The sequence below is a fragment of the Thamnophis sirtalis genome, unplaced genomic scaffold, assembly GCF_051295495.1.
Source record: "Thamnophis sirtalis isolate CommonGarterSnake01/CBP01778 unplaced genomic scaffold, rThaSir2_p1.2 scaffold_2, whole genome shotgun sequence".
Lineage (NCBI taxonomy): Eukaryota > Metazoa > Chordata > Lepidosauria > Squamata > Natricidae > Thamnophis > Thamnophis sirtalis.
In genome coordinates this window covers 97,693,736-97,707,811 of record NW_028261382.1, presented here as the reverse complement: position 1 = coordinate 97,707,811, position 14,076 = coordinate 97,693,736, and the positions used below count along the sequence as shown (strand labels likewise).

The window sequence follows — 14,076 nt, the reverse complement described above, 5'->3', positions numbered from 1 at the left end:
GTCCTGGGAATTCTGCGGGATTCCAGGGTGCTTTGATCCCACACAAGCGTGGCTCCTCCTCCGTCTCCGCTGTGCCGCCACCCCTGGGCAACCTCCTGATCCTGACGCTGTCAGGAGGCCTGCAGGCCCCAGAGATGGTCAGGGGGGCTAACAGCCCCGTCAGCAGCAGCAGCAGCAGCAGCAGCAGCGGATTCCCCTGAGCAGGGAGGAGGCCCGGCTGCTCCCCCTCTTCTGCTCCCACCCTCATCACCCTCGGCCTTCCTCTTCCCCTGCTTGGGCTAAGAGACCGTGGCAGCAGCGGCTTCCCCAACCGGAGCCCTCCAGTCGGCAACCCACTTGGGTTGAACTTCAAAGGGGAAACCGGTGCCCGGAACTTCGAATCTCGCAGTGCATCATCTGACGGAAATGAAGCCGGGTGTAAAAAGGGGACAGAATCTACGTCCCGCCTCTGTCTTCCTCCCAGGTTGCCACCCAGCCTTTCAACTGCTTTCTTTTTCAGGAAGTCATTTTGGTGAGACCATGCAGGTAGTCCTCGCATAATGACTGCTTGCTCAGAAGCCATTTGAAGTGACCCTGGCGCTAAACAAACGGGGCTCGTGGCCAGTCCTCAAAGTTACGGCCAATGAAGGATTCCTGTGGCCACCTGATCCAAATGCACAGCGCGGATCCAGCTCAGCCACCGTGATAAGCAGCCCATTCTGCACCCCTTCCCTCATTTTGGGAAATGCTCCTGTCAGCAAGAATAATTCTAGAAATCTATGGGCAAAAATAAATTCACAATATGATAATGTGGGATATTCGCTATAGGGGAATCTGAGCCATTTCAGAGAATATGATTTTTATTTATTTTTTAATGTTTCATTTAAACTTTTAAAAAAAATACTCATGGCTGGAGAAGGACATTCCTGGCTTTTTCAAATTGGAAAAAAAAATGGCTTCAGTAGCCTGGCCCTTCGGGGTCTTTGAAGAGACCATCCCCAGACAAGGAGGGTCTCTTGCCTCATGGCTGAGGAGGGCTTGGCTCCCTGCAGAGAACAGCCTGGGAAAAGACACAGACACACACACACACACACACACACACACACGGTCTTCGGGGTGTGTTGCTGTGGAAGGAGGTTTGCATCCAGCTCGTCTGTTCTGAGGAGACAAGGGGACCTACGAGGGACACCAGATAAGAGAGAGGTTATCCCCTGGCAAGGGACTCCGGAGTTTCTTTTTGGATGACTTGGCAGTTCGCCTACCTTTCCCCCCCCCAAAAGAAAAGCAGCAGGAGGGTCTTCCCTTCCCCCTGGAGGAAGAGGAGCAGCAGCTGAACCTCGTGATAGTGGAAGGAGCTTGCCCCAACTCCTCCGAAAGAAGGGGGAGTGTGGCCATGGCGTATTGAGCACGAAAGGCAGCCCTTGGCGAGAACCAAAGGGCACTTCAGCCAGATGAAAGAATCGGCCTTTTGTTATCCAGCCCAGCAACTCGGACAGTGATTAGAACAGCCAGACAAAACACCTTTTGCTTCTTTATGGCTGGGCGACTGCCTGGATTCAGGCAATTCTGGCTTGTTCAACAAACCATGGCTACGAAGCCCATGCATGCGGGGGATCATCATCATTCCGTGAAGAGGAACGAAGGCACCCGCCAACCCAGGGCTGCCTTGGATCGTGCACGTTATCTGGGCCAACACAACACACTTCCGTGTTGTGCAGTGACAGCCTACGACAGCATGCTGAGTCCTTTTATCCATTTACATAGACCTGTCCTTCGCACAGCCTGCTCCCTCACCCTATCAGCCAGACTGAACGAGGATGTCCTTTCAAATCTGCAAAGAAACAAGACAAAGGTATTTCTGCTACAGAGTCCTGGGATTGCGGAGGGCCAATACTCCCAAAACAGTCGGAGCTGCCTCTACTTCATCCAATACGTTTGCACTGGACTATTTGCCTGCAGAAATGAAACCATCCTACCCCAATCCTTTGTCAGCATCAGGTTGTTTCCTGTTCTTATCACCGTCATTTTGAATTTTTCGGGTATTTGGAGGGAGGGGACATCCAGAGGCTTCGGAAGGCAAAAAGGCAAAGTTCCTAGCAATTTCATGGACGCATCCACGTAATTTTCTTGACAACGATACCGAATCACCTTCTTTGGGAAACTATGTTTTTGCTTCCTGTCTGAAATTGTCTGGTGGTCCCAAGCGGACAGTAATCAGGCCTGTAAAATTGTAAGACTGAACCATCCACAAGGCTGACAAGGATCCCTCCTAAAAGCACAAGTTCCCAAAGACAATCCAAACCTCCCTCCACTTTGTTAGGCAACAGTCCAAGCCATAAATCCACCTATCAGGGATCGCGGAGGTGTTAGCTGAGTAAAAGTTTGGCCATTCATGAGAATCATCACCAATCAGGGACTGAAGTGGTTCCTGGTTCCTCCAGGGGTTGCAGAAGGCAGTGGGGGGGGGGGGGGGGCAGAGAAAGGCTCAGAATAATCAGCAAACACAGACACGGAGAAATGGAGAACATTTGGGAAAGAGTTCAGAGCGCATTCTTGGGACTGTGAGATAAGAGCCGGCGTGGGGGAATGGGAAGGACGGGGGACTAGGAGAATCCCTGCTTCCCGTTGGATTTCTCCCCAAAGGTCAAGTGGCCCCTCGGAGCAGCAAACCACCCCAAGCGGCAACAGGGGCAACCCAAATGGACTTAAGCACCGCAGTGTTCACTTCCCCCCCACTGAAGGGCCCTGACCTGCGTGTGGACCTCAGCTCCTTTCTGTCCTCCCTGGAGACCCCCGGGAGACCAGGCCGCTGCCTGCCCAGGGAGCTGAAGAGTGGGGAAGGGGCTGCTTGAGGCAGGAACTGGACAATCCTCTGAAGCCGCCGGTTGGGGAATATTTTGAATTGACCCCGGTGCTCAGCACAAGCCAGCAAGTGTTTATTAAAGAAGCACAAGACACGCCAAACAAGCCGATCTGCTTTTTAGACAGAGTAACCTGTTAGTTGACCAAAAGAATGTTGGGGATATAATCACAAGTTCAGCAAAGTATCTGAAGAGCCTGCTTTGAGATCCCAAGAAAGAGAGCAACACAATGTGGGCTGGACTCTGCTGTCACTGGGCGGATGCAGGGCTGGTTGAACAACCCTATCACACACACACACACACAAACACACACACAGAGTTCTGGGTCAAGTGGGAAAAGGGTATGGAGAGGCATACCATATAGTTCTGTTCTAGGTCTTTCTTTCTGCAATATTAGAAAATAGGATTATTCAATGTATGGTGGATCAAGTTCCAGGGCCTTCCTGGGCCCCACAGCGAGAAGATGCCAAAAGGAGGAATTCCAGCAGAGACAAAGGCGAAGAAGTCCTTCCTTTGGGTGGGAAACGGAAGCATAAGGAGGGCGGAAGGGGACAGACCAGAGTGGCAAGTGATACCTTTCAAATTATCTGCGTCTTGCGGAATCAAGATATGACGAACATGATGACATAAATGCAAGATGAAGATGTAAGCCAAAGCAGGACGCAGCTGCAAACAAGGCCAATGCAGTCGTCGGCTGCATCCAAGAAATGCAACCAGTATTTTGCATTTATCCCAGCGCCCTCCATTTCCATCTGCTGCTGAAAGAGGCTTCAAGAAGCTGGAGAAAGCCGTCGTGGGGGTGGGGGGCAGTTTGGAGACATGAGGTATGTTTAGCCCAAAGAAGAGGAGGCTGAGGGAGATCTTGAAGGGCTGTCCTAGAGACAAGGGTCTCCTCCGTCTCTTCAGTGTCATCCCAGAAGACAAGAACCTGGCTTTAAATGATAGGGAAGCCGCAGGAGCCTCTCCTTAGTGGTGGTGGAGGAGTCTCCTATCCTGGACTTGGTTTTTTCCCCTTGAGGAAGACGTTTCCCTTCTCACCCAAGAAGCTTCTTCAATCGGAACTGAAGATGCTTCTTGGATGAGGAGCAAAATGTCTTTCTCAAGGGAAAGAGAGAGAGAGAGAGAGAAAGAGAAAAGAAGAGAGAGAGAGAGAACACCTTTGAGACATCCATAATCTGGACGACTCTCCACAGATATTCTCCTAGCCTGGCATGTTTAAACAGATGTTGGCCGGGCACTTTCAAGGCCCTGGGGCAAGGAGTAGAGCTAGATTTCCCCCATAGCTTCTTCCATCCGTTCTATTCGAAGACTTGTCTATTTGGTGCCCCCAGACCGCAATTCCCTCTCTGCCATCGGTCACGGTGGCTTCATACATCTTTTTTTCTATGGGAACCACATTCTTTCTCCCTGCAGAACCCGTCCCCTTCTGAATCCTCCATATCCCAGGGCACAAAGGGCTTCGTCCCATGCAGGAGATTCTGGCTGTGAAAGCAATTTCAAAACTATGCCAGTCTCCCATCCTGCTCCCCCCCCCCCACCCAACCTACCCTCTTTGGTTCTTTCTCTCCTCCCGAGGAGTCACAGGTACCCTGGTTGCCATGGTGAAAGCTGGGAGGCCATTGTTTTGCAGTCCACGCAGTTCCTTGCTTGACTGGCACTTACTGGTTCCAGATGCCCGAGGCTCAGTGCAGCTTCAGCACCTCTCCTCTTTCTGCAGCCTCAGGACCTCCAGATATATCAGACTACAAATTTCGCCCACCAACCTAAACGGAAAAACCTCGGTCCACGGGACTTAAGCTCACGTTTGCCCTCCTCAAAATCTAAAGCGCTCCGGTTGTCTGGGTGCCATTTTTAAACTGCACAGTGCCAATGCACGGTTATTCCATTGATACAGATTTCACACGCATCTCCAAAATAGCTTCTTCTCCAGCTGCACACACCCAGGTAAATCCCCTTCGGTATAAACCAAGCTTCTATTCCCTCTATTCCAAGCAAATTTACTCATTTCCTCCCATAGACAACAATACAAGGGGAAGCAAAACTCCTCTTGCTGACGAAGCCCGGCCTACGGTCAGCCCACCGGCAGATCTCTAGGAATATCAGGTGGAACTACTAAATCTCTACTAAACTGGCAGACGCTCTCTTCCAAAGCAGAAGACAAAGGGTCATGAAAACAGAGCTCAGCCTTTCTTCTCCCCAATTATGCCCACTGCAGTTTCTTGGGAGAGGAGACGTATTTATCTGCTTTTAAGCGGAGGCTTTGGTTCCCACAGACATCCATACTCTCAAAAACCTCTACGGCCAGTTGCAAATCAATAGTCAGCAGGCAAGTAAGTGAACGTGGGCAGAGGAGGAAAAGTGCAACTTCTTTCGCAGTTGTGCAGCATAAGAGCACCTGCAAACTCCTCCGGTCTTTGACCAGCCAATTCCTAAAGAGCACCTTGTCTGCTTTCAAAGAGCAAGATGGAAGGCCTTCGGCTGCACTCCGGGTGAAAAGGAAAGGGCAATAAACCTGTTGACCGAAACATTCGGCTTGGCTAGCAAGGCCAGACGAACCTGACCAGCCCCAAAGAAGGGAGAGGACTAGGGAGAGGACTTACGCGCAACGTCCCGCTTAGGCCCCACAGTTGAGATTTCAAAGGTGTTCTTCTCCTGCTATTCTACAATAGCTTAGACTGAGAATTAACATACAGGGTATCTAAAGAGCCTTGATGGACAAAGTCACTCAGTGGTATAAAGCAGTGGTCCCCAACCCCCGGTCCGCGGACCGGTGCCGGGCCGCGGAGTACCTGGCTCCGGGCCGCGCAGCGGCCGGGGGCCATGATCCCTGCAGCTGGGCGCCGTGGCTCTCCTGCTGCGCCAGCCGCTCCTCTTCCAGCCGCTCGCCCAGCGCGCAAAGCTCCCGGCAGCGGCGCCACAGCTCCTCGAGGCGCCGGCGGCTCTCCTGGTTCTGCGCGCGCAGCTTGCGCAGGTCCTCTTGGCCCAGGCGGCCCCCTTCCAGCTCCTGCATCGCCCGCAACTCGGCCTCGTATCGCTCCAGGCTCTGCGCGCAGCTCCAGCTCACCACCAGCGCGTAGTCGGAGGCCAGCTGCCGCTTCTCGGAGCGCCCGGCCCGGAGGACGCGCGGGGCAGACAGCAGCGCGGCTGGCCGCTGCTTGCGCGCTTCCTGCAGCCCTTCGTGCTCGGCCAGGAGCTGCTCCAGCAGCGCCTCCAGAGCGGCGCAGTCGGCCCACAGCCCCTCCAGCTGCTGCCGCCGCCGGGCCAGCTCGGGCTCCAGGCGGCGGAGACGCAGCTCTCCAAGTTGCGCGCTCAGCCTCTCCAAGCTCTCCAACTCGTGGCGCAGCGCGTCCCGCTCCAGCTCGCCTTGAGGTGATCTCAAAAAATAAGCTAGGTTGGATATGACTGGGATAAGATTTCCAGATGTTGACTTGGCTCAAGTCACCGGTTCCTTTTTCTTGCTGAATGAAAACTCCTGCATCATGGTTGTATGTAGGATATATTTAGAAAAATTCAAGATGGGAACCATCTTGGTTTTTATGTGATGCAAATAAAAGAATAAATAGGCTTTTAATTTCATAGTCATGGCTATTACCTTGACATTTTCGATGTCACTCTGACACCCCTGTCCCAGATAATTTGGTGAATGGACAGAGAGGCTACCAGCTAGTAGTAGGCTGGCTTGAATGCACTTACTAAGAAAGGATTCACAGTGAATTCAATGAATAACATTTTTGGGTGATCATCAATCTGATGGGAGCTATATATCTATTGCAGCATTTACCTGCAAATTTAAAGGAAGTCCAGAAAGCGATTGCAATCTATTTGGCATATATTTACAAATACATATTGAAAATAATGCAACATCTAACATTTTCTGATCATGGTGCTGTCATTGGTGTACTATCCTGGTAATTAAAAATGGTGTCTGTAGAAGAATAAAAATGTGGTTGTGTGTTAACAAAAGAATAGAAACTATAAGCATATAATCTTCCATTCAAATAGTTAGAAATTAACTAGAAATAGTTCAGTTTACAAGCAACAGCCTGACGGTAGATCAGTTTACTGAAATATGGATTACTTAAAGGGGTACTCCGGGCTGGGAGTTTTTTTACATGCCCCCCTACCCCTGCGCGCGCTCAGCGGGCCACGGTAAAATTATCACAGGCTGACTGGTCCGCGGCGATAAAAAGGTTGGGGACCACTGGTATAAAGTATCAGGTATAAAGGCTTCGCAGGGAGGGAGCCGATTAGTCTTTGGACGGAGACTGCTGGGAAATCCCAGGACTGCAGCCTAGATGGAGGGGATCATGGCCAAAGGCAAATAGGCAAATGGCAAGTCAATTCCGGATTATTCCCAAGAAAAGGACATGAACCCGTCACTGAACTCACCGGGAGGAGCTTTATGGGACTGGAAAAGAGCAGCGATGCCTCCCTGGTGTTCCAGGGTGACTGTAATTGCTTTGATTCCAAAACTCTCCACCCAGGACAACGTCCTACAGTGGGCATCTTCTCAGCTTCTCCTTCCTCCCCTCCCCTTCTGTTACTTGTGCCAAGAGCAATAAAGAGTAACACTAAACAAAACACTGGCTGAGGAGCCTTTTGGTTTTGACTCAGTCTTGGTGAAAATGATAACAGTATCGCTCTTGTTCTGCAGAGGACAATAACAGCCCCTGATGAGCACGGAGGCCGCCAGAGGCTTGCCGCCTCGGTCGTTATCAGGAAGGCCAAGCAAAAGACCCATCAGGCTGAGCCTCTTCTCGACAGGCCACTGAAAAGAACAGGCTCCCCCAGAGAACTTGGAGCAAGCACAGGGATCAACAGCCGAACTACTTCCAGCAGCCTCTCATCAATGGCACACAACTTTAAGCCACAATGTTCAGGGTCCCCGGGAACAACGTGTGAGCGGCTCCATCAATGGAATTGCGCTGCACAGATTGAGCACTTCCAGAGAATGCTTATACCCACAACGTCCTTTGAGCTACAGAAGTATCCAGAGCCCAGATAAAGTAGTTAATAGTGTTAATAGTATTTAACACATCCTTCCATTTCTCAAAAAGCACCCAGGGAATCACTGAGAGGAGACGCTGGCAGCCGCTCCCGGCTCCCTTCCCCATGAGCGGAAGCTTCCTTCTCGACAGAGGCTCCCTTGCAAACCTGCCTCCAAGAGAGAAGCCACAGGCCCCGGGGGGGGGGGGGGTGTTGCTGCTAAAGGGCGGGGGGGCTTCTGACCAATGGCACAAAAAGGTTCCCCAGGAGATCCAGCAGGAGGAGGGGAAGGTCCAGCGTCCGTGGTGCTGGTCGGAGCCGAAACGCAGGGCAAGCGGAAGGAACTGCCAGAGCGCCTTGTTCAGGAGGCACAGGAGTCTCTCTGGCACGTCAGGAAGGAGCAGAAGAGCCAGAGGGGAGGGCGCTTCCTCTCATGCCCACCAGCCAAGCAGGCAGCCCAACAGCTGATCTGCCCTGAGCTGCCTGCCTGCCGCCTCCATCCTAGTGGGGGGCTTTTAACAGGGTACAACACAGCTGCCTTTCCCTGGTGGGGCCTACAAAAGGCTCCCCCGACAGACAGGCTGTCCTTTCAGCAAAGTAGCCACAAAATACATAAAATAATTCTCCCCCCGCCCTGCCGAAAAAACAAAAACAAACCCCCAATCTCTTATTTTTACTTCCACCAAGGGAAGCTCCTGGAGGGCAAGCTCTAGCAAGGCAGCCCTTCCCACCTCAGCCACCAGGCCTGGAACTGAAGCCCACTGCAGATTCTTCGGCCACTCAGTTACATCTCGCTCATCTCAAGGATGTGGAAACTGGCTCTCCTTCCCCAAATGACTGGGAGGGAGGGAGGGAGGCAAGAGGGACATCAGGCAAGACTCAGGCAAAAACCAGCCCCAGCCCAGAGCATTCCCCGTCCTTCATCCTCTCCCACTAAAAAGCCAGGAGCCCTCAGAACAATGCAAGGGTAACGGGGGCAGGGGCGTTCTGCTCGCCCCACCCCCACAGGACCCTTGGAAGCTGCACTCCGGACTGTGAGCCATGGCACGTAGTGAGGGAGGACCTGGGCCTCAGCCGGGCACTCTTGTTGCATGTGAGATTCCAAAGAAAAGCGTTAGAGCATCGGTCAACAAAAGGGTTGGCATTCAAGGGCCTGCAGGATATTGGTATGATGGGTGAGTCTCTGCATCCCATGCCCTTTCCTTTGCCCTGGGAGGAGGAGGAGGAGGAGGGCGGCTTTAGATCCTCACTCTCTGGCTCTTGAATGCCAACCTTTTTGACGGTTGATGCCAATTGCTGTATTTGTCTTGATAAAACAATCATCAGTTTTGATAAGCAACCTTTGGATTCTCTCATGATTTTCTTCATCACAGTTAGACATTTCCAAGACTCTTAAAGTAAAACCTAATTCCGAATTCATTATTATTCCAGTCCTCCTTCTTTTTGTGCTGCTTTTGAAGAAGAATAGGGCACATCTTTTTATTAACCTCTGTTGAAACTGTGGAAGTTCTTTCTTCTGAAGAACAGAATAAAAATATTTCAGATAATACACATTCAAATAAATTTCTACAACTTTCAAACAACTTGAAAAAAACCTTTATTATAAAATTGAAGTCCCAGTTTTTTTAAAAAAATGCCGCATAAACCTCTCCGTCTGCCTAAGGCAGGTAAGCCCGTCTCCAGGCAGGATTCCTGTCAGAGTGGTTAGCCTTTGGAAGGGGTGCTCCCCATGACGACCTTATTCCTACTCCAACTCGAACCCCTGACTGAACCATTCAAACTCTCAGGTGGAATATATAAACCATCCTGCATTTGTTTCTACATCTGCTTGAGGCCAGCCAGCGCTCTCTGAACCACTGCAAGGACCATCACCAGTAAAGGCCCCCAAACACAGAGAAATCCTGCATAAACAACCTTTTGCTCATCACGGTCTCCTTCGGAAATGTAGCTGAGCTTCAAGGACCAAAGAGACGGAGAGGAAAAAAGAGATTCCATCTGCAGAAGTGCATATTTTTCAGACTGATCAGAGGCTCAGCTTTTAATGAGCACTGTTCCCTCTCCACTCAGGAGTCGAACTTAATCAGGTTCAGGATGCATTTCAGATGCCAGTCAATGTCTCTGACCCCACAAACCACTATATTTCTGTACAAGGATCCTAAACACAGGGGGAAAATTTTTTTTTTCTGATGCAAGTAACTGGTTTAAAATACTGTAAGAGTGTTCAGCCAATAAGCTTCTCTCATCTAGATACTGTTTCAATTCACAAAAGAATCATTATCAGGTGAACTTCCAAGAATGTTGCTGCCACAAAATAGTGTCTTATGACTGAAATCCAAGGGCAAAAAGAAAAGTAGATCACACGTGTCCAGAAGGCAGACACAGCCAAGCCAACATCCCCCATCCCCCTGCCTCGGCCTGGGAGAAGAGCCAGGTCTTCCGGGGCCTTCTCAGGGTCATCAGGGTGGGAGCCATCCCGACCTCTGGAGGATGCTGCAACAGAGAAGGCAAGCGGGCTCCCTGGTCCCCTACATGGGACGAGGCTGCCTCCGCCTGATCTCACTGCCCCTCCAGCCTCAGGGTTGCAAGAAGGACCTGGCCTGCTCTCTGCCCTGAAGGAAGCCTCGGCACACAGGTGACCCGGTGGCTCTGCCGGATCATCCCAAGACACCCTGGGGGGGGGGAGGTTCCTGCAGATCGGGCAGCCGTCGGGGGGCCAAGGCAGACAGCAGGAGCGCCAGATAAGGCAGCCCAGGCGCGGCAGGCCCTGACAGCCATGGGCCTCTGGACCAGACTCACGCGGGGCAGCCCGACCCCCGGGATGCCATGAAGGGAAAGGGGTCTCTGCCTCGGAAACAGCGGCTGGGTTAAGCTTCCCGACCCGGTCCGACGCGAGGGAGGATGCTGACGCTGATCCCGCCAGAGCTCAAGTCCTCCGACTTCTCCAAGCGATTCGCTCCGTCCCGGGCGAACCGGCCCCGGCCCTCCGCCCTCAACCGCTGGGCGCCCGGCTCAGCCGCCAGCCCCGAGGCTCCCCGGGAGCCCCTTCCACCAGAGGCCGGCTCCCCCCGGCAGGAAGGCCCCGGGAGGCAAGCAGGGGGAGAGAGGGGGCTTCTTTGGGCAGAGGCCGCCAGTCGCCCCCTCCGAAGCCCCCTCCTCCCGCGGAGGAAGGTCGAAGCAAAGGAAGGCCCCCTCCCTCCCTCCCTCCCTCCCCGGCGCCTCCGAGGGGCCCAACAGAGCCGCCTGGAGACCGGGGCGCCCCTCGGCCGAGGCTTCGGGGGGGCGGCGGAGGGAGCGAATCCCTGGGCCGAGGCGGAGGAGCCGCAGCGCCCTCCCTCCCTCCCTCCCGAGGCGGCCTGGCCGGGGCTCCTCCGCGGGCGCCACCGGGAAGGCCTGGGACTGGCGTAGCGCGGCCGGCTCACCTTGGCGCGGGTGACGAGGTGCGTGGCCAGCTTGACGACGGCGAAGTTGCCCTTGCCGATGGTGCGCTCGATCTCGTAGTAGCCGATGCGCGCGGGGCCCGGAGGGCGGCCCGCGGTGGGCGGCGGGGCCAGGCGGGGGCCCGGGGCCGCGAGCGGGGCCCCCCCGGCGCCGCCGGACACCGCAGCCGCCGCCATCTTACCCTGAAGGAGCCGACCGCGACGACCCTCCCCCCGCGCCGCCGCCGCCTCCTCCTCCTCCTCCTCCGCCTGCCGGAGCTGCGGCACCGCGTGAGCTCATCCGCACAGGGGCGGGGTCGCCGCCGCCGCCATAGCAACCGGCGGGGGAGGAGCGCGCCCGGCAGCGGCGGCCGTGACGCGGGAGGACGTCAGCGCCGCCAGGAGCTCCCGATTGGCTGGCGGGGGAGCGCTACGGCGCGCGCGGAGGCACAAGCCGCCTCGGCGTCCGTCGGGGTGGCGCTTCGCTTTCGGGGCCTCGGGAGAGCGGCGCCGGCGCGGGGCCTGCGGGGGAAACAGCGGCGACTTCCGGGAAGGCCGCCCGAGGCCCGCCGGTCCGACGCCGACCTGGCGGGCCGAAGGTTCCCTGAAAGCTCCAGCCCACTTGCGCCCTTCAACGCGGAGGCCCCAGGCCTCCCCGGGCGGTCAAGTCGAGGTCGGCGCCGGGCACGGAGGGAGGGAGGCTTCCGCCACTCGCCTTTCCGCGCCGGCCAGTGCCAGGACAGACGGCCGCAAAGCCGCGAGGAAACCGGGCAGCCTTCAGCAGCCGTCCTCGGGCGACGGGTTGGAGCAGCACCGGGGAAGGCCCCGGGCGAGGAGGAAGGCGCTGCTTCCTTCTTTCTTTCTTTCCAGATGGAGCCGCTGGCGGAGAAACGCAGCCAAGGCCTAAAGAGGCTTTTTTCCAGCCAAATAAAGATCCTGGCAGCTCCTGAACGGAGCCCTCCACGATATGAACTGGAATGAAACCACAGCAAAGGACAAGATTGTAGGATAAAAGCTCCGGTCGGCAGTTTATAAAGTTAACATTAAGATAGAATTAAGAATCCTCCTTAGATTCTCCTGCGGAAGGTTGCAGATAGTTGGAACCAGCTCTGTGTACTTGTTGTTGTTGTTCTTGTGTGGCAAAAGTAGGGAAAAAGCCCTTGTATGAGCAGAGTCCTTAGTTTACAATGGATACAGACTAGATGAATGTGGATAAATTCTTCACAAGGCCCAACCAGAAATGATGACTTCCTGGTCTTCCATAAAGGGGGATTTTCTGAGGGCCTCGGGAGTAAAGAACCGTTTGCTCTCGGTCTTAAAAAGCTTGGACAAAATGCACAAAAACTTGTAACCAAACGATATGCTTGATGAAATGGAGGAAAGTTTTTTTTTTCTTGCTTTGTTTTGTATGTGTTGTTTTGTTTAAAAATAATAAAAATATATTTTAAAAAAAAGCTTCGACAAATCCGAGTCAGGATTCTGGGTTGTGGTGCTGGACACTCCAGGCCAGACTCTGTAACAGCCTGTGCAGGGGTAGGCTCAGAAGGCCCAAGGCCGCCCTGCCTTGAAGCTGGAAACTGAAATTGAGAAGCAACTTCCAGTCTGGGATTCCTTAGCAAGAGCTGGGAAGAACTACTTTGTGCCCACTGGAGTTCTTGACTAAAACCCTCCCAGGATCTTGCCAGTGGCCACACATAAAGAGTTAAGACCACCTGAAATATTTACCTGGTATGCCTAGTTTACCCATCCCAGGTTCTGAGCAACATCATGAAGGCTACGGCTGTCAATGGAAACTAGTTGCCGTACGGTACTCCAGTCTCCCAGTTCTTTAAAATACACTCCCTAAAATTGAGGAAGTTGGCCTCTTTGCTAGCTGTTTAAAAGATCTTAAATATACATTATAAACAGACTCTGATTTATCATAATTGTTGATGTTAATTTTTCTCCTTGTACACTTTAGATTATGTTTTCCTGGTAATCACTGAGGCACTTCAGTAGTTGGTGGTTTATTAAGTAGTGATGTTTCAACCAACAGGAAAAGCAAAATAAGCCTTAGTGTGAATTGCTAGCACAGCCAAATGATAATTGCTGTTGCTTCATGTTCTTGGGAACCGGCCCCAGGCGCTTATTTGGCCACAGAAGGTTGGATAGACCGGCTTTTTGTCTGCTGAAGCAGAGCTTATGCTTCTTTGACATTCTACAGCAACAGGTGCGGGGAAGAGGAGTTCCCTATTTGAGTTCGTTAGAAGGGTAGCTGCACTGAGACATTCCACACGCCCTGTTGTTGTAAGGCCCCATCCCTAGCTGGATCCTGTTCAAGGAAGATGAGCAGCCATCTGGGGCACCCTACGTAAGATCTGATAAAACAGCTATCAACATTAATAGCACTTGGACACAAAAAACACCCTCCAGTGCCTTACAGGACTCTCTTAAGTTGTTTACAGCATTAGCATATTGTCCCAAACAATCTGTCCTCATTCTACCGACCTCGGAAAGATGGAAATCTGAATCAACCTTAAACCAGTCGGGATCAAACTCCAGTCTGTGGACAGTTTGCCTGTAATGCTGCATTTAACCACTATGCCACTAGGGCTGTTGATACTCTGAGGCCCCTCGGATGTGTGTTTGAGATGAAAGTTGATCTGGTCTAATGGAGGCAAAATTTAAAGAAAATGTGATTCACAAAACATACACATTTCTTTTTCTGTCCTTTTTTTTTACCAATCTTCAAAAGCAAGGAGGGTAACTTCACATTGTATATTTCTCCTCTTCGCTATTCTGTTTCTTCTACTAATAGCAGCTACCAAATGACCTTGACCCAGCCATGGAAAAAG

General features: G+C 52.8%; 1 protein-coding gene across 1 annotated transcript in view; it reads right to left on the bottom strand.

The window, feature by feature from the left end:
* The window catches only part of SIK3 (SIK family kinase 3), a 44,631-nt gene extending 33,151 nt beyond the window's left edge, over window positions 1-11,480 (bottom strand). Inside the window, 1 exon segment of the mRNA XM_087706470.1 lies at window positions 11,246-11,480. Coding sequence (XP_087562596.1) covers window positions 11,246-11,440 — 195 coding nt within the window. The 5' untranslated portion in view covers window positions 11,441-11,480.
* Window positions 11,481-14,076: the final 2,596 nt, after the last annotated feature.